At 46.1% G+C, this 19700-nt stretch overlaps 1 protein-coding gene across 2 annotated transcripts in view; it reads left to right on the forward strand.

The window, feature by feature from the left end:
- The window catches only part of tenm4 (teneurin transmembrane protein 4), a 276917-nt gene that overhangs the window by 146045 nt on the left and 111172 nt on the right, over positions 1-19700 (forward strand). For both annotated transcript variants that reach the window (XM_029120114.2, XM_013135886.4), the window contains 5 exons: positions 2678-2842; positions 8121-8329; positions 10901-11126; positions 15602-15703; positions 16778-16972. In XM_029120114.2, the coding sequence (XP_028975947.2) occupies positions 2678-2842; positions 8121-8329; positions 10901-11126; positions 15602-15703; positions 16778-16972 (897 nt within the window). The remainder of the gene's footprint in view (positions 1-2677; positions 2843-8120; positions 8330-10900; positions 11127-15601; positions 15704-16777; positions 16973-19700) is intronic.

Consider the following 19700-nt stretch of genomic DNA (forward strand, 5'->3'; position numbering starts at 1 on the left):
TGGACAAGGACAGGGACAACCAGGTGGACATGGATGTCCAGGTGGACTAGGACAGGGACAACCAGGTGTACAAGCACAGGGACGACCTGGTGGGCAAGTACAGGGACAACCAGGTGGACAAGGACAGGGACAACCAGGTGGACATGGACGTCCAGGTGGACTAGGACAGGGACAACCAGGTGGACAAGGACGGGGATGACCAGGTTGACATGGACATGGACAACCAGGTGGACTGTGGGCAGTGACAGCAGAAATCATCAGGCATCAACTAGGTCAGCAACACAACCAGCTGGAGTCATCAGGCCAGGAGGTCCTGATGTGTGGTCCTCAAGGTTTCAACAAGACACCAGAGGAATTAGAGGGAGCATTCCTTACATCCAAACGGATACCTTGGCATAGAGTTCAGGCTGACCCTTGTGCCTAGGCACAAACCTTTCCAATGAAAAGAAAACAAGTGATTGAGACGGTAGGTTTCGGAGACACTGCCCGTACACGAAAATAACCCCGGGGCAGGACCAACCAGGCAGGAAGTAAACCCCCCCACTTAGTCACCTGACCACTGTTGACTGTGTATTAGTTAGTTCTAAACAACCAGTTTGAATAACTAACTAAACCACAGTCAACAGTGGTCTGGTGACTCAATGAGGCTTCTAAAAAGCTCCTATGAACCTTTTTTTTTGTAATTGGCAATTAATTTTATCAGTGGTTACATTCTTGACTGATTATTTTGTTGACTCACGCCAATCCTGCAGTCATATAATAATACCTTGTCCTTGTTGTTTTGAGGTTTCTAAATTGCTCCAAGAACCTCTACATAGCAACTCCTTTGCCATCCCAAATGGCCTCATTGATAGACCGTCCTACAGGCAGTAGTAGAACAGTAGTAGGGTAGGGCAGTAGTAGAACAGTAGTAGGGCAGTGCCAGAACAGTGTAGAGCAGTGCCAGGGCAGTAGTAGAGCAGTACTAGAACAGTAGTAAGGCAGTGCCAGAACTGTAGTAAGGCAGTGCCAGAACAGTAGTAGGTCAGTGCCAGAATAGTAGTAGAACAGTGGTGATGTTTGCTCATTAAAAGAAGGCCAGACACTCTTGTGTTCAATGTTACAATCTTACCAGTGTTTCATCACTTCCATGTTGGAAATGATTGTTATCTTGTATTTATTTCACACATAGATAACAACTCAGGGAAACGTTATTCAGACTATTCGCCTGTGTCAAGATAAAATGTCATTCCGCAAAAGACAAATAACTCGTCTATGTTTTGACGTACGAGTGGAGAGGAAAAGTGCTGTGTCACACACACACACAGTCTGATTCTACCTCAGGTTTTCAGAGAGCGGAGCAGTTAGCCAACTAGCTTCCCTGTAACCCGAAACCATTCAATGTTCTTATGGAGAGAAATGAAAAGCATTAATAGAAAGACTGAAACCGTATTCAGCTATGTGAGGTTTAGAGAGAAGTTGTCTCGCCCTGCACCCAGCAACAGTGTGGCAGAAATGGCCAGCTAATTTCACACCTCCTAATTGAATTGCCTGCTTGGATATTTATTTGAGGAGCTTACGAGCAGTCAGACTACATGCCTCACAAACAGCACCCTATTTCTTTTGCTTGGCCCCACAGGTCTCTGCTCAAGGGCAGTGCACTCTACAGGGAACAGAGTCCCATTTGGGAGTCGCTAGTCTGGATCTCTGTGTGATTTTCTGCTGACTCGTATGTCTTCACAGAAAGGCTTTTGGCTGGATAAGCTGCTGTTGTCTGTTCTCCTGCTGGTCATCTATCATGGTCCTCCTCTTCCCTTCTCTCCTCTTCCTCTTCATCATACTCATCATTCTCTTCCTCCTCTCCTCCTCCCATTCTCCCCTCTTTCATCTCCTCCCCTTTTTTTCTCCTACTTCCCTTTCATCGGCTATCCCCGCTCCTCTCCTCCTCATTCCATCTCCTCACCCACTCTCTTCTCTTCTTACCTTTCCCCTCTCTCCTCCTCCTCTCTTCACCTTTTTTCCCCACACCACTCCTCTCCTCCCCTCTCCTCCTCTCTCCTCTTTGCTGACCGGGTGGTTCTCTTGTCTCCCAGCTTGGTGTAGTGGGGCATTAGAAAGGTAATGGGCTTGTGAAGAATAGTGTCCTGGGGGAATGAGGACTCTGTCTAGGTCCCAGATCTGTGAATGAGTGAACTGATTAGGGAATAGGGTGTTGTTTAGTCTACATCAGATCTCTCCTCAGGGCATTTGACCTCTGATGTCACCTCCTTTTAGATGTCACCTGCTCAGCATTTCTGACAGAAAAACCCAGTTAACCATTATACTGCTGTATAGTTTCGTGCTGTGTCTTTTCACTCTGTTGTGTTGGAGTGTCATTCCTATATAAAGGTCACCTCGAAAGGTCACCAAGTCAACATTCACACGGTCATTGCTGTGGGAAAGTGTGGGTCCTGATGGCTGAGTGGACCAAATGTTCACTGCTGACACGTTTCGCTGACCAAATCCTTTTTGCTGTCGAACAAATCAGACTTTTATAGTTGTGCATCTTTTTTGTTTTGATTGGTGTTCTGTGTGGTTAATATAGAAGCAGCGCTTGTTGAACCTGAAGGAAAGACTTTTCCTTGAAGCCCAGTGAGGGAGAGTGAAGCAGAGATGCTGAACGGTCTGTCTGAAGATTCTGCCTTCTTTCCTGTTGCAGCCATGCAGCTGTTGGGTCTCAACTGGCATCTACAGCCCATTCAGAGACAGATGTATCAGCTGTCGGAAGACTCCGCCAGCAGCCTGCCCTTACCCACTGACCTCAGCCTGCCCCCACTGGGAAACACCGGCCTGGACCTGCCCGACCGCCGGGGGAAAGACAATGGTAAGAACCCCCATGGCAAACGTGTAGTATCCTATGAAAGAGCTTCGGAAAGCTTCATGCAGGCATTCTTAACGTCCGTTGTAAAGCGTTGTACACTCAAAAAAATTTAACCTGTAAGGGTTCTTTGGCTGTCCCTTTTGTTTGGTCCCAGGTAGAATCTGGGTACTAAATGGAACTTGAAAGGCTCAACCAAACTATGGCTATTCTACATCAAAAGATGCATATAAACCAATATAATCATTTTTTGGTACTATAGAGTACCTTTTTATTATACATGTGTACAGTATGTATCTGAAGTACTAGTCAAATGTTTGGAAACACTTGTCCATTCAAGTGAACTGAGAAAGATGGGGAGAAAGGGGGAGTTTTAAGGAAGGGTTTGACCTACACTAGATCTGTGTAGTGATCAGTCTGACAGGAATCTCATCTGAGTGTTGATTGGGAGATTCATTGGCTTCCCCAACAATTACTTCTCTGTCAGTCAGACTTAACTACCAACCTAACAATACATTTGCAGATTTTGAGTTCCCAGGCAAGACTGGTGTCCCAATTGATTTTTAAAATGTCACGAATGATTGCACAGAACTCCAGGATTTTCTTTGCCAAAGTATTCAAAAACATCTAAGTTGCAAAGTGACATTTCGAGAAAGAACCAAGTCAACATGTCCATAGCAGTCCCGTGTTGTGTAGATAGCCAGACACACATACTGGGAATTCTGCATTATAATCCAAAGGAAGACACTGGGGGAACCCAGACAACAGGCGTCAGTGTAACTTGGAGGATGGGGTATCCAGGGAGACTGTGAGGGGATTAGCTCCCTCTGTCCTCATCATAACACATTCAGGCCTTTCATCTCCTCAGTTCTAGACTAGGCTGGTCTGGGCGGTCAGCCCTTCCCATCCTCGGCACAGGAAGAAAGTATGGACTGACCCCATGGAACCAACAGCAAACTAACCCTGTGGAACCACAACCAACTAATCCCATGGTACTAACAGCCAACTAACCCCATGGTACCAGTAACCAACTATCCCCATTGTACCAACAACCAACTATCCCCATGGTAAAAAAACAACTAACCACATGGTACCAACAACCAACTAACCCCATGGTACCAGTAACCAACTATCCCCATGGTACAAAACCAACCAACCCCATCGTACAAAACCAACTATCCCCATGGAACCAACAGTCAACTAATCCCATGGTACCAATAGCCAACTAACCCCATGATACAAAACCAACCAACCCCATGGTATGAAACCAACTTACCCCATGGTACCAGCAGCCAACTTACACAATGATACCAGTCACCAACTATCCCCATGGTACCACAGCCAACTATTCTCATGGTTCCAGCAGCCAACAAACCCCATGGTACCACAACCAACTAACTCCATGGTACCGTAACCAACTAACACCACGGTACAAAACCAACCCACCCCATGCTATGAAACCAGCTAACCCCATGGTACCAAGAGCCAACTAACCCCATGATACCAGTAACCAACTATCCCCAATGTTACCACAGGCAACTAACCCCATGGTACCACAGCCAGCTAAACCCATGGTACCACAACCAACTAACTCCATGGTACCATAACCAACTAACACTATGGTACAAAACTAACTAACCCCATGGTATCTCCGCCTACTAACCCCATGGTACAAAACCAACTAACCACATGGTACCAACAACCAACTAACACCATAGCACGAAACCAACTAACAACCAACTGAGCCCATGGTACCACAGCCAGCTAACACAACTCGATGACAATACAACCAACTAAGCTCATGGTACCCCAATAAAAAAAAAACATGGTATCACAACTGAAGTTCAACTCTGCTCAAATTCTCTCTGACTGCAATCAGTCAAATCAGGTCAAATCGTGTTAGCTTAAACTGCAACTGCTGGCGACAATGTCAAGTGACGACAGTATAGGACTCAAGGTTTCTCAGGTTTCTCAGTGTCTGATTATCAATGATCAAACTGATTTACAAATGAGAGAAGTGAATAATGAGTCACAATGCATTGCAATATTGAAACGCAACACTGAGTATATGGCCAGTATTACTGTGTGAGGTCCCAGGCAATTCCCACCCATATACGCAACTAACTACTATGGTCCCATTAACTAAATGTCTTTTTGGTAACCCCCCCCCCCTTCCCCCCAACCTCCCCTCCTCCCCCCCCAACCTCCCCTCCTCCCGCCCAACCACCCCTCCTCCCGCCCAAACTCTCCTCCTCTCCACTAACCTCCCTCCTCCCCAGTAACCTCCCCACCTCCCCCCCAACCTCCCCTCCTCCCCCCTAACCTCCCTCCCCCCTCCCCAACCACTCCTCCTCCCCGCTTGTCCTTCTTCAGTGTCCCTGCAGTCAAGAGCTTGTGAGATCAGAAAGGTTCATTTCAGGGTAGCTTTTTATTTCCCTCAGAGAATGCAGTGGAGAAACCCCTTTAGGGTCAAGGTTAGATTAGGGGATAGTTGTATGCTCTGTGGTGAGATGTCGTTCCCAGACAGAGACTTCAGTCACCACGAAGAGGAATTTCAGAGTTGTTTTGTTCATTTACCACACCCCCACGTGAGTGTGGCATCTAACAGGTACTAACTGGCTTAACGTGTGCTCACACACACACACACACACACACACACACACACACAGTTGCGCTGTAGTCCCTAACAGAGTGGCAGCTGTAGTTGAAAGTAAATCAATAGTCATGGTTTTCTAATTCAGCCTTACAGTATGGCGCTGTCAGGACAAACTCTACTGATTAATCGCCATGGCGATACACTCATTCATTCATTTTGAATGACTGGGTCTTCTCTGTTCGTTCTCATGCTATCTGTGTAGCTGGCTGCCTCTCTGCTACATTATCAGTTTCCCCGCAAAAATGCAACAGAGCCAGGGCTCAGCCAGCGAAGCAACAGCCGTTGGCTCTCTAGAAGTAGACAGTTCTAAATAGGACCAGATACCGGTTGTTTGTATCCATAACAGAACACGTTTTATTAATTCATGGAATGCTTTTTTGAAGATTCTACAATTATCTGTTCGCATAAGGTTCTAAATATGCTTCCGATATGCCATAAGTCATCATAAAAAGGTTCTATAGCTGTGGTTCCACCCCTTTTTGGGGCAGTATTGAACCAGCTTTCATTTTCTTTTCAGAACCTTTCTGGAGAAACTGATATGTTGTTTGTTGATCCATGTTTTTGTTTCTGATCAGCGATGTAATATTGACGACATCACCTAAGTGTCCCAGAGAAGACAGTACGAACACAAGCGTTGCTTTAGTTGACAACAACTGTTTTCAGTGGACACTGACATTGTTTCCAGGGGTTGAACTCTGTGTCCTTTAGTGTCTGCTACACACTGTCAGACACACACACACACACACATGCAATGCTTACTCGAGTTTTCAGAATTATTTTGTTCTTTTTCCTGAACCTCTAACCATATGCTCTGTCAAAAGACCTGAACTTTCACCATGTTTAATGTTGTCCTGGATGTCAGGACATTTTGGTGAAATGTGGTCCTGAAAGGCAAAATAAACGCACACCAGACATTTCTGTCTGTGTGTCTCTGTCCTGAGGGTGTGCACGGCTGTGTTGTGTGCCTGCATGGACCACGTCACAGCTGGAACTGAAACCATGGACAGATGTTTCTCCTCCACGGCCCAAGGAACATGTTTTCCACTTTCACAGATCATATGGATGTTTCAGCGATGATCATGTACCATTCGCGTGTGTTTCCGTGTCATGTTTTTGTGTGTGTGTGTGTCTGTGTTTTCTCTGGTGCCTACAGATAGATGGGTGGGTTTTTTCAGTTCCATTAGATGCTCTCTCTCAGCGCCTCAGGGGCAAGCTACAAGTTCTTTCTTGTCCATTCTTCTGCACGCCATCAGACACACACACACACACACACACACACGTATAGTCCTTTAGTGTCTGCTACACACTGTCAGACACACACACACATATAGTCCTTTAGCGTCTGCTACACACTGTCAGACACACACACACACACACACTCATGTATGTTCCTTTAGTGTCTGCTACACACTGTCAAACACACACACACACACACATACATGTATGTTCCTTTAGTGTCTGCTACACACTGTCAGACACACACACACACACACACACAGTCACACGTATATTCCTTTAGCATCTGCTACACACTGTCAGACACACACACACATACATACTCACATGTATAGTCCTTTAGTGTCTGCTACACACTGTCAGACACACACACCCACACACACACACGTATAGTCCTTTAGCGTCTGCTACACACTGTCAAACACACACACACACATACATGTATGTTCCCTTGGTGTCTGCTACACACTGTCAGACACACACACATACATACTCACATGTATGTTCCTTTAGTGTCTGCTACACACTGACAGACACACACACACGCACACAGTCACACGTATAGTCCTTCAGTGTCTGCTACACACTGTCAGACACACACACACGCACACAGTCACACGTATAGTCCTTCAGTGTCTGCTACACACTGTCAGACACACACACACACACACACACACACATATATAGTCCTTTAGTGTCTGCTACATGCTGTCAGACAGTCACAAACACACATATTCACATGTATGTTCCTTTAGTGTCTGCTACACACTGTGAGACACACACACACACACACACATAGTCCTTTAGTGTCTGCTTCACACTGTCAGACAGATGGGCAAATGGATCATTTTTCCTGGCTGTCAGTGGTGTGATTGAGAATATTGACATGATGGTCAGACAGACAGACAGACACCATGTCCCTTGTTGTCTGCTTCTCAGATACCACACTGCCTTTTGTAAATACTGGGTTATATGCTCAAGTAATCCTGGGTTCTGTTCTGAAGTACTGTAGATCATGGGTTCTGTGCTCAAGTAGTGTAGATCCTGGGTTCTGTTCTGAAGTAGTCTACATTCTGGGTTCTGTTCTGAAGTAGTCTACATTCTGGGTTCTGTTCTGAAGTAGTGTAGATCCTGGGTTCTGTGCTGAAGTAGTGTAAATCCTGGGTTCTGTTCTGAAGTACTATAGATTCTGGGTTCTGTTCTGAAGTAGTGTAGATCCTGGGTTCTGTTCTGAAGTAGTCTATATTCTGGGTTCTTTTCTGAAGTACTCTAGATTCTGGGTTCTGCTCTGAAGTGCCCTGGAGAGTAGGATGTCAGTGGAAGCAGCCTTTGTACAGTACATGATTAATGACTACAGAGACTGACTTCTTCTACTTCCTCCTTGTGACTCAGGTAACAGCCTTTTTCCAGACGACAGTTTCATCGACATGGGGGAGATTGATGTGGGCCGGAAGGTGGCCCAGCAGATACCACCAGGTGTCTTCTGGTGGTCCCAGGTCTTCATTGACCACCCCATGTACCTCAAGTTCAACGTGTCCCTCAGCAAAGATGCCCTGGTCGGGATCTATGGCAGGAGAGGCCTACCGCCCTCTCATACACAGGTGGGTGCTGAGGGATAGGCAGACGGATGGGCAGACAGATGGGCAGACAGACGGGCAGACAGACAGGTTGACAGACAGGCAGGCAGACAGACAGGCAGACAGACAGGTAGACAGACAGGTAGACAGACGGGCAGACAGACGGGCAGACAGACGGGCAGACAGACAGGTTGACAGACAGGCAGGCAGACAGACAGGCAGACAGACAGGTAGACAGACAGGCAGACAGACGGGCAGACAGACGGGCAGACAGACAGGTTGACAGACAGGCAGGCAGACAGACAGGCAGACAGACAGGTAGACAGACAGGCAGACAGACAGGCATACAGACAGGCAGACAGACAGGCAGACATAGAAATCCAACAGTGTGTTTCCTTCTTATAATCCCTTTAATGAATTAAATGCAGTTGATTATAATGGAAAAAATCTATTAGAAGTTTATGTTGGAGACACGGTCTATAACATGACCGTTATGTAATACACATGGTTTATAACATGACCGTTATGTAATACACATGGTTTATAACCTGGCCTTTATGTAATACGTGTGGTTTATAACCTGGCCTTTATGTAATGCACGTGGTTTATTACCTGCCCTTTATTTAATGCACAGGGTTTCTAACCTGGTCTTTATGTAATACGCATGGTATATAACCTGAATTTTATGTAATACACATGGTTTATAATCTGACCTTCATGTAATATGTGTGGTTTATAATCTGACCTTTATGTAATACGTGTGGTTTATAACCTGACCGTTATGTAATACGCATGGTTTATACCCTGAAGTTTATGTAATATGTGTGGTTTATAACCTGATCTTCATGTAATACTTGTGGTTTATAACTTGATCTTTATGTAATACGTGTGGTTTATAACCTGATCTTTATGTAACCCGGCTACTGTTGAAATTGCAGTGAACACAGAATGTGTCATGAATCTCTTCTATTATTTATTGTTTTCTTTTGTTACACAGGGACTTATTTCCCTGGAGGGCGTTTCTTTAAAACTTCGATATCAGCTATAAATCACTAAGGGTTAAGGGCCAAGGGATGACGGCATCCCAAATGCCCCCCTACTCTGTATTTAGTGAATTACTTTTAACAGGAGCTCTATGGTTGTAAATGTTGTGCACTAAAAGTTGTGTGAGTGCTGTATGTAATTCCATGTCTATATACAGAGATCTCCTGTACATCAATCAGTTTACTGAGCCAAGCCCAAACTGAATAGATATAGCCTGTGGTTGAATGTCTGCTTTCCAATGTACGGTAAAAGCCTCGGCTGAAATTGGGGATGATGTCAACACGCATTCTGAAGACTAGATGTTAACATCCAGATCAATTCATGTTTCAATCAAAAAAAAAATGTGTCTCGTTTCCCATTCCTTTAAGAATATTGAGAGTTGTTACGCTGCGACTGATTCCAGAGAAAGGGGGAAAGTAGAGACAAGGAGTGAGAAAGACAGAGGCAAGAAAGAGATAGAGAGGCAGATGAATGTAGATCAACTGTGTTGAGACAGATGGGAAATGAAAAGCTGTCTCTTTATGAATCATTTATGTTGTAGACTATATAGCAGCAATTCTACATCTCTCTAAAACCTTCTCACTTTTACATTTCTCTAATACCCATTTACTTCTACATCTCTGTGATACCTTCTCATTTCTACATCTCTCTAAAACCTTCTCACTTTTACATTTCTCTAATACCCATTTACTTCTACATCTCTGTGATACCTTCTCATTTCTACATCTCTCTAATACCTTCTCATTTCTACATCTCTCTAATACCTTCTCATTTCTACATCTCTGTGATACCCACTATATCTCTCACAATATTGTTCCAAATCACTCACTTATTAGATTTTCTTTTCCCAATGTCCATTTCCAAAATGTTCCCTAAACTCTACTGCCAACCCGGTACCGCTTAGTTGGGCTCAGGACAGATCTTGGTTGGGCTCAGTACAGATCTTGGTTGGGCTCAGTACAGATCTTGGTTGGGCTCAGGAAAGATCTTTGTTGGGCTCAGTACAGATCTTGGTTGGGCTCAGGACAGATCTTTGTTGGGCTCAGTACAGATCTTGGTTGGGCTCAGGAAAGATCTTTGTTGGGCTCAGTACAGATCTTGGTTGGGCTCAGGACAGATCTTTGTTGGGCTCAGTACAGATCTTGGTTGGGCTCAGGACAGATCTTTGTTGGGCTCAGTACAGATCTTTGTTGGGCTCAGTACAGATCTTGGTTGGGCTCCGGACAGATCTTGGATGGGTTCAGGACAGATCTTGGTTGGGCTCCGGACAGATCTTGGTTGGGCTCCGGACAGATCTTGGTTGGTTTCAGGACAGATCTTGGTTGGGCTCCGGACAGATCTTGGTTGGGCTCAGGACAGATCTTGGTTGGGCTCCGGACAGATCTTGGTTGGGCTCCGGACAGATCTTGGTTGGGCTCAGGACAGATCTTGGTTGGGCTCAGGACAGATCTTGGTTGGGCTCCAGACAGATCTTGGTTGGGCTCTTCATGTCCCTCTCTACGTCTTTCTCTCTTCATGTCTCTCTCTCTTTCTCTCTCTCTCTCTCTCCAGTTTGACTTTGTGGAGCTCTTGGATGGCCGTCGGCTGCTGTCCAGTGAGCTGGTCGGGGTCCCTGGGGGGTCAGTGGAGGGCCCCGTTTCACTGCAGCGGTCGTTGTTTCCTGTCACCACACATGACACCGGCTTCATCCAGTACTTGGACTCTGGTATCTGGCACCTGGCTGTCTACAACGACGGCAAAGAAACTGAAACCGTCTCCTTCCTAACCACTACCATTGGTGAGTGTTGGCCACCATGCCACCAGCTCCAGCCTTTGGCCTTCCACTGTCTATCAATGGTACAGAAATACTGCAGTGTTTCTACTCAACTAAATGTAGTGTGTCTTTTGGGAAAATGAACTGACATTGAAGTTAAAGCAATACAGAAAATCAGTTGAGACAGCAACATCTGGTCCCAAAATATTGTAACATGGAAGAGTCTTTAATGTACCACACCTGGGTGGTTATGCCTGCAGTGCTGTTTAACTACACACACACACACACCTTCTCTCTGCAGACGAGATGTTTGCTGTTCCTTGTTGAGATGTTTTTAGTTTTATTCTTTCTGTACGTGGGTCGGAGGGTATCGGTTAGTGTGACGTCTGTTTTGGCAGAGGTGTGAAAAATACAAAGTAAAAGTCCTCAGCTATTTTCATCAGTTTTGGGAAGTTCCTAAGTAAGAGCTAAATGACCAAGTAAAGTGTTTGGTGTGACAGACAGACAGACAGACGGAGGGAGGTGTAGCTGAGTGTTTGGTGTGACAGACAGATGGAGGGAGGTGTAGCTGAGTGTTTGGTGTGACAGACAGATGGAGGGAGGTGTAGCTGAGTGTTTGGTGTGACAGACAGATGGAGGGAGGTGTAGCTGAGTGTTCGGTGTGACAGACAGAGGGAGGGAGGGAGGTGTAGCTGAGTGTTTGGTGTGACAGACAGAGGGAGGGAGGTGTAGCTGAGTGTTTGGTGTGACAGACAGAGGGAGGGAGGTGTAGCTGAGTGTTTGGTGTGACAGACAGAGGGAGGGAGGGAGGTGTAGCTGAGTGTTTGGTGTGACAGACAGAGGGAGGGAGGTGTAGCTGAGTGTTTGGTGTGACAGACAGAGGGAGGGAGGTGTAGCTGAGTGTTTGGTGTGGGGCAGCTGGGAGCTCTTGTTCACATGCTCTTTAATTAAAAGCTCTTGGTCCAGGGACCCGGGTCCATCTGCCTCCCTCCTTCCTGCCAGACACCAGGTGGGCCGATCGATGGGAGCTCTCTCCCTCTCTCCTCCTCTCCTCTCCAGCGCTGACAGGAGGCAGGCAGAGATGCCCTCCCTCCTGCAAGAGAGCCCTCCTCTCCTGCTGTATGACTTACTGTAAGCAGCAGCGTGCGTGCACGTGTGGGTGGGTGTGTGCGCGTGTGTGGGTGGGCGCGTGTGTGGGTGTGCGCGTGTGGGGGTGTGCACGTTGTGGGCTTCAGCGGGCTAGGAATAAACAGTACTGGACAGGAGGACAGATAATAGGATTACACATACATGCGCACACACACGCACACAAACACACACACACACTGTGACGAGATGGTAGTTTTCCCTGTCTGTGTTGATCTGGATCATCAAGGAGAGAGAGGGGGAAGGAAAGGGGGAGGAAGAGAGAGAGAGAGGGGCAGATAGTGGAACTGCTTCCAAAATGGGTCATTGGTTAAGTGCCCTTCAGCGGGCGTGTAAGAGTGCCAGACAACCTGCTGATGGTGGGCCTTACTGAGGGACTGAGATGACCTTCAAACCAAAGCTGCTGGAGAATAGATTGCAATCCACAGGAACCAGATCCCTGGTGCTGCTTACCATTCAGAACACACACACACACACACACATACACACATACATAGATACACAAACAGTTAGATCAGTCTGAATGAGAACTCTTCTCAGAAATAATAAGATTCATATGATCCTTTGGAGTTATCGTGGCCCATTGTTCAGGATGCATCATCAGTAATGAGCGTTTTTCTCTTCAGTGAGCAAACATTCATGCTGGTCCGGAATTAATGGAAGGTTGGTTCTGAGCATGTGCGGTTATTTGTTATGGTGATTGAGTGAAGCGTCTTGTCTAACTATCTCTTCTCCATCTCTTTTCTGTCTCTTCTCTGTCTCTTCTCTATCTCTTCTTTATCTATCTTTTCTCCATCTCTCTTCATTTGGCAACTCTGTTCTGGCCCCGGGTCCTCAGCCCTGTCAAAAAACGTCTGTGTGTTTTCTGCGTGTTCCCCTCACACTCCCCCCTCTCCCACATGTGATCTCCCAGGAGGACGCATGTAGAAGGCTGACCCACACCCCCAACGTGTATGATTCTGGTCAAAGTGGGACACGGGGGGGCTAGTTAGAGGGGTTGTTCTAGGAAACCATCAGAACCCTGAAATGATGATGACCTCTGAGGGACAGCCCATCCTCTTCCTTTCCCTTCATTCCCCCGTCCCTCCCTCCCTCCTTGTGTCCACCCTTAATTTCTCCCCCCTCTCTTTTTCGACTCTCCCTCTCTGTCTTTACTCTCATCTCTCTCCCTGTCTGTCCCTTTGTCTCCTCCTCTCTATCCTCACTCCCCCGCTCTTTCTTCTCTCTCCCTTTCTCCCCCTCACTCTCCCCCTCTCCCTTTCTCCCCCCCTCTCTTCGTCTCTCCCCCTCCTCCGCCGTGGTGTCCTTGCTGATGAAGCCTCCTGAGGATGGGAAAGTGGCAGTGGCGGTTCACATATCAAGCCCTTTGTAGAAGCACAAAAGCTGCTTTGTTCCCCCAGTTCCTGCCTGAAGCAAAGCTGGGCTGACTGCGAGCGCTGGACGTTTGTCATTATTTTTCAGCACCATTTCTTGTTTAATTCACTGCGCGTCATGTTTCAAATTCCTGCTGCTTTGAATATCTGGAGACAAACACAGAAAGAAAGATAAACAGCCAATGAGAAAGTAAGAGGGAGAAGGAGAAAGTGAGAAATGGACAGTGATTGAGAGAGACAGAATGTAACAACAAGACAGAAAGTGAGTGAGAGATCTGATCTCTGTCCCCATGTTTTCTTTACATAGCGAATTAAATTACATGTGATAGATCACGTTCACGGAATAAAGTTACATGTGATAGATCACGTTCACGGAATAAAGTTACATGTGATAGATCATGTTCACAATAAAAAAAAATTACGGGATAGATGTATGGTTGGTGTATGGGTGGTGAATGGGTGGTAAATGGGAGTTGTATGGGTGGTGAGTGATTACTATATGGGCGTTGAATGGTTGGTGTATGGTTGGTAAACGGGTGGTGTATGTGTGGTGAATGGGTGGTGTAGGGGTGGCGAATGGTTGGTGTATGGGCGGTGAATGGGTGGTGTATGGGCGGTGAATGGGTGGTGTATGGGCGGTGAGTGATTAGTATATGGGTGGTGAATGGTTGGTGTATGGGTGGTGAATGGTTGGTGTATGGATGGTGTATGTGTGGTTAATGGGTGGTGTATGGGTGGTGTAGGGGTGGTGTATGGGCGGTGAATGGGTGGTGTATGGGTGGTGAGTGATTAGTATATGGGCGTTGAATGGTTGGTGTATGGGTGGTGAATGGTTGGTGTATGGTTTGTGTATGGGTGGTAAACGGGTGGTGTACGGGTGGTGAATGGGTGTGTTTGGGATTTATAAATGTTTTCTCCTACCCTATATCTGCATCACCATTGCGTCCCCAATTGCACCCTGTACTGTATTTAGAGTACTACTTTTCAGCTGGGCCCATGGGGAGGCGGGTTCCTATGAATTGCATCTACTTTTCAGCTGGGCCCATGGGGAGATGGGTTCTTATGAATGACATCTACTTTTCAGCTGGGCCCATGGGGAGACGGGTTCTTATGAATGACATCTACTTTTCAGCTGGGCCCATGGGGAGAAGTGTTCCTATGAATGACATCTACTTTTCAGCTGGGCCCACGGGGAGAAGTGTTCCTATGAATGACATCTACTTTTCAGCTGGTCCCATGGGGAGACGGGTTCCTATGAATGACATCTACTTTTCAGCTGGGCCCATGGGGAGAAGTGTTCCTATGAATGACATCTACTTTTCAGCTGGGCCCATGGGGAGACGGGTTCCTATGAATGACATCTACTTTTCAGCTGGGCCCATGGGGGGAAGTGTTCCTATGAATGACATCTACTTTTCAGCTGGGCCCATGGGGAGACGGGTTCCTATGAATGACATCTACTTTACAGCTGGGCCCATGGGGAGACAGGTTATTATGAATGACATCTACTTTTCAGCTGGGCCCATGGGGAGACGGGTTCCTATGAATGACATCTACTTTTCAGCTGGGCCCATGGGGAGACGGGTTAATATGAATGACATCTACTTTTCAGCTGGTCCCATGGGGAGACGGGTTCTTATGAATAACATCTACTTTTCTGGCAGTGTTGCTAAGTCCTGTCTGACACAGGGAGAGCAGCAACTCTCCTTGACGTTCTTCACCATGTAAATGTATTAACAAGATCAGGATCATCTCTGTTTCTAGGATCCAGGAGTACCATTATTTTACTGAGACACCAATTTGGATCTTTATCCAATTTGAGCTGAACTCCTGGAAATATTATTTCAGCCAAAACTCTTCATAGCTCCAGACTGAGAAAATGCTAAGCACTTTGTGAGATCAGTTGGTGTCAAAAGTAAAAAGGCAGTGTAAATTACATTTAATAAAATTTAATTAATTACATTTAATGTGTTCCCACAGACTCGATTGATGACTGTCCCAGTGATTGCCATGGCAACGGCGATTGTGTGGCGGGGACGTGTCACTGCTTCTTAGGATTCAGAGGACCTGACTGTGGGAGAGGTGAGACAGCCTGTCTTCGAACTCTTTTTGTCTCTCTCTTTCTGTACTCCGGTTCTCCCTACTCTCTCTCTTTCTGTACTCCGGTTCTCCCTCCTCTCTCTCTTTCTGTACTCCGGTTCTCCCTCCTCTCTCTCTTTCTGTACTCCGGTTCTCCCTCCTCTCTTTCTTTCTGTACTCCGGTTCTCCCTCCTCTCTCTCTTTCTGTACTCCGGTTCTCCCTCCTCTCTCTCTTTCTGTACTCCGGTTCTCCCTCCTCTCTCTCTTTCTGTACTCCGGTTCTCCCTCCTCTCTCTCTTCGGTTCTTTGGACATTATTGAACGGATGACTTCCTGCTGGGTGTCAGATAGGAAATGAAATGTCACTATTGATGTAAACAGCCCAGTTGAGACAGCACTTTGAAGTTATTTTTCATAAAGGGTTTGTATGGTCCTTTACGTAACTGCCTCTCTACATTAGGATGACCTGCACATGTTTTTGTATAACTGGCTCTGTTTCAATAACCATTCATCAACAAAATATTACCATTTCATGCCAGAAAAGCTATGATATATATAGATATAGATATATAACAGAATAATTTGTTGTTGTAGTCATACAGAGTCATCTGTTATAGGGGTCATAACACAGTCATCTATTATTGTGGTCATAACACAGAGTCATCTGTTACAGTGGTCATAGCACAGTCATATATTATAGTAGTCATAACACAGAGTCATCTTTTATAGCAGTCAAAACACAGAGTAAACTGTTATATTGGTCATAACACAGTCATCTGTTATAGTGCTCATAGCACAGTCATATATTATAGTAGTCATAACTCAGAGTCATCTTTTATAGCAGTCAAAACACAGAGTAATCTGTTATATTGGTCATAACACAGTCATCTGTTATAGTGGTCATAACACAGAGTCATCTGTTATAGTGGTCATAACACTGAGTCATCTGTTATAGTGGTCATAACACTGAGTCATCTGTCATAACCGTCATAACTTAGAGATTGATAGAGGCCATTCAAACTTGTGTTCTGTCTCTTTGTGACCCTCTCGGTCTGCGTCTGTCTGTCTCTCTACAAAGCATCCTGTCCAGTGCTCTGCAGTGGGAACGGTCAGTACCTGAAGGGGCGTTGTGTGTGTCACAGTGGCTGGAAGGGCGGGGAGTGCCATGTCCCGACCAACCAGTGTATAGACGTCACCTGCGCCAACCACGGGACCTGCATCATGGGAACATGCATCTGTAACCCTGGTTACAAAGGAGACAACTGTGAAGAGGGTGAGGTTTCAATATGGCCAAGCGATCTGGACTTTAAAAGGGGAATACAGTCCTTGAAAATCCCCTGCTGTCCCTGAAAGAAGATTGTGCTGTCCAGAACAAGAGAGGGAACTCAACGAAAGGGAAGGCTGTCAAAATTTCAAATGCTAGTATGTCAGCTAGCACAGTCATTTCCTCAGATCAGTATTCCTTAGAATAGCAAAGCCTCAAAAGGATGTCTTCCTGGAAATCTGAACGTAATATGTCCTTGAATTTAACTCGTCTGTCAGAGGTATGTATTTTAAAAATCATGACGTTCCAGTTCCCCTCAGAGTCCTTGTCACTGCTCCGGTCGTCTGTTCAACTCTACAGACAACACACTCAAACCAATCCTACGTCTCAAATGACACCCTATGCCCTGCATTGTGGCCTGCTTTTCAACAGAGCCCACTGGGGTGTGAGTGCCCTTGTGTTAACTGGGACCATTTGGTGATGGGTTATTCTTATTATATTGTTATTACGGATTCGCTAGGGCTTATTTACACAGTGTGTCTGAGATGCTGTGCTAGTGGTTATTTAACACAGTGTGTCTGAGATGCTGTGCTAGGGGTTATTTAACACAGTGTGTCTGAGATGCTGTGCTAGGGGTTATTTAACACAGTGTGTCTGAGATGCTGCGCTAGGGGTTATTTAACACAGTGTGTCTGAGATGCTGTGCTAGGGGTTATTTAACACAGTGTGTCTGAGATGCTGTGCTAGGGGTTATTTAACACAGTGTGTCTGAGATGCTGTGCTAGGGGTTATTTAACACAGTGTGTCTGAGATGCTGCGCTAGGGGTTATTTAACACAGTGTGTCTGAGATGCTGCGCTAGGGGTTATTTAACACAGTGTGTCTGAGATGTAGGCTTTAACCTTTCCTGTTCCTCTGTAAACAGAGTGAACATGACAGAAAGTGCTGGCTTGGACTCCAGCCCACAAATATCCAACTTGTACTCTGTATTTAGCCAATATTAACTTTATCTCTGTCTCTCACTTTCTCAGGCTGTCTCTTTCCTAACCCTCCATCTCTCCCTCGTTCTGTCTTTCCCAATCCTCCATCTCTCTCTCGTTCTGTCTTTCCCAACCCTCCATCTCTCTCTCTCGTTCTGTCTTTCCCAATCCTCCATCTCTCTCTCGTTCTGTCTTTCCCAATCCTTCATCTCTCTCTCGTTCTGTCTTTCCCAATCCTCCATCTCTATCTCTCTCGTTCTGTCTTTCCCAATCCTCCATCTCTCTCTCGTTCTGTCTTTCCCAACCCTCCATCTCTCTCTCGTTCTGTCTTTCCCAACCCTCCATCTCTCTCTCTCCTTCTCTCTCTGCTTTGCATCATGTGTGAACAGAGGGTCCATAGTGTTCCATTAACCACATGAAACAATCGCCTTTCTTGTCTGGAAATCCAATAACCTGAATGTGCGAAGAGGCAAAGTGTGACCATTAACAGCTGCAACAGTTGGCTGTCTGGGGCTGACGAGACTGGTTTGAGAAGAGGGGAGGGGATGAGATTGAAGCAATTGTGTTTGTCAATGTGCAGCCGCCTCTCATTTCAACATGAGTAATGGCCACTGTGAGTTTGATAGATGGTGCTTTCTGACATCCGCTAGCCCCTGTAGCCCCTATTCCATCAGAGATGGGGAACATAAGAGAATGCAGAGAGGACCCCGAAGCACCTCCACCTTTCTTCTCCTGTGACCTTCAGCCAGTTTGATTAATTGCCCGGAGAGAGAGTGTTGTCAGTTAAACCCCTGATCTCCCTGCTTTCTGAACCGCTCTGAGCTGGGCACCCAAACCATCTGGATCTAGAGAGGAGGGTAGGGGACCGGCTTTGCCCCAAACGATGCCCTATCATCTAGTGCAGAGGTGTCAAACTGGTTCCATGGAGGGCCGAGTGTTTGCAGGTTTTCGCTCTCACCTTGTACTTGATTGATGAATTAGGTCACTAATTGGGTAGTTTCTACTCTCACTTGGTTGTTTAGGTCTGAACTGGGAACCAATTCATAGGAAAAAACTAAAACCTGCAGACACTCGGCCCTCCGTGGAACCAGTTTGACACCCCTGATCTACTGCTTAGGAAATGGGCTTCAGGTCTGAAGTAGTACACACTATGGGAAACAGAGAGCCATATTAAGTACCACAGCCTGGCTGTGAAGAGGTCCGGCTGTGTAGTATGAAAGCCATTTAGACTTATATCCTGGAATAAATTTGCCATTTAGACATTTTCTGGAATACACTGTGTAGTGTTCTAACCCGGCAGTAAACTGGAATACATAGTGTAGTGTTCTAACCAGGCAGTAAACTGGAATACACAGTGTAGTGTTGTAACCAGGCAGTAAACTGGAATACATAGTGTAGTGTTCTAACCAGGCAGTAAACTGGAATACACAGTGTAGTGTTGTAACCAGGCAGTAAACTGGAATACATAGTGTAGTGTTCTAACCAGGCGGTAAACTGGAATACATATTGTAGTGTCTTAACCAGGCAGTAAACTGGAATACGTAATATAGTGTTCTGGAGTTCTCGCTAACAGAACATCCTCAGGCTCTCTCCACAGTGTGTGCGTTCTAAAAACACTCTAATCCCATGTGCTCATCTTTCTAAGCTGGGTACTAATGTCACCCCCCCTGGTTAGTAGTAGTGTACTATGTAGGGAACAGTGTGTCCTATGGCACACAGACAGGACATCACAGTCCACTTCCTCTTCCTGGCTGCTGT

The sequence above is a fragment of the Esox lucius genome, chromosome 1, assembly GCF_011004845.1.
Source record: "Esox lucius isolate fEsoLuc1 chromosome 1, fEsoLuc1.pri, whole genome shotgun sequence".
Lineage (NCBI taxonomy): Eukaryota > Metazoa > Chordata > Actinopteri > Esociformes > Esocidae > Esox > Esox lucius.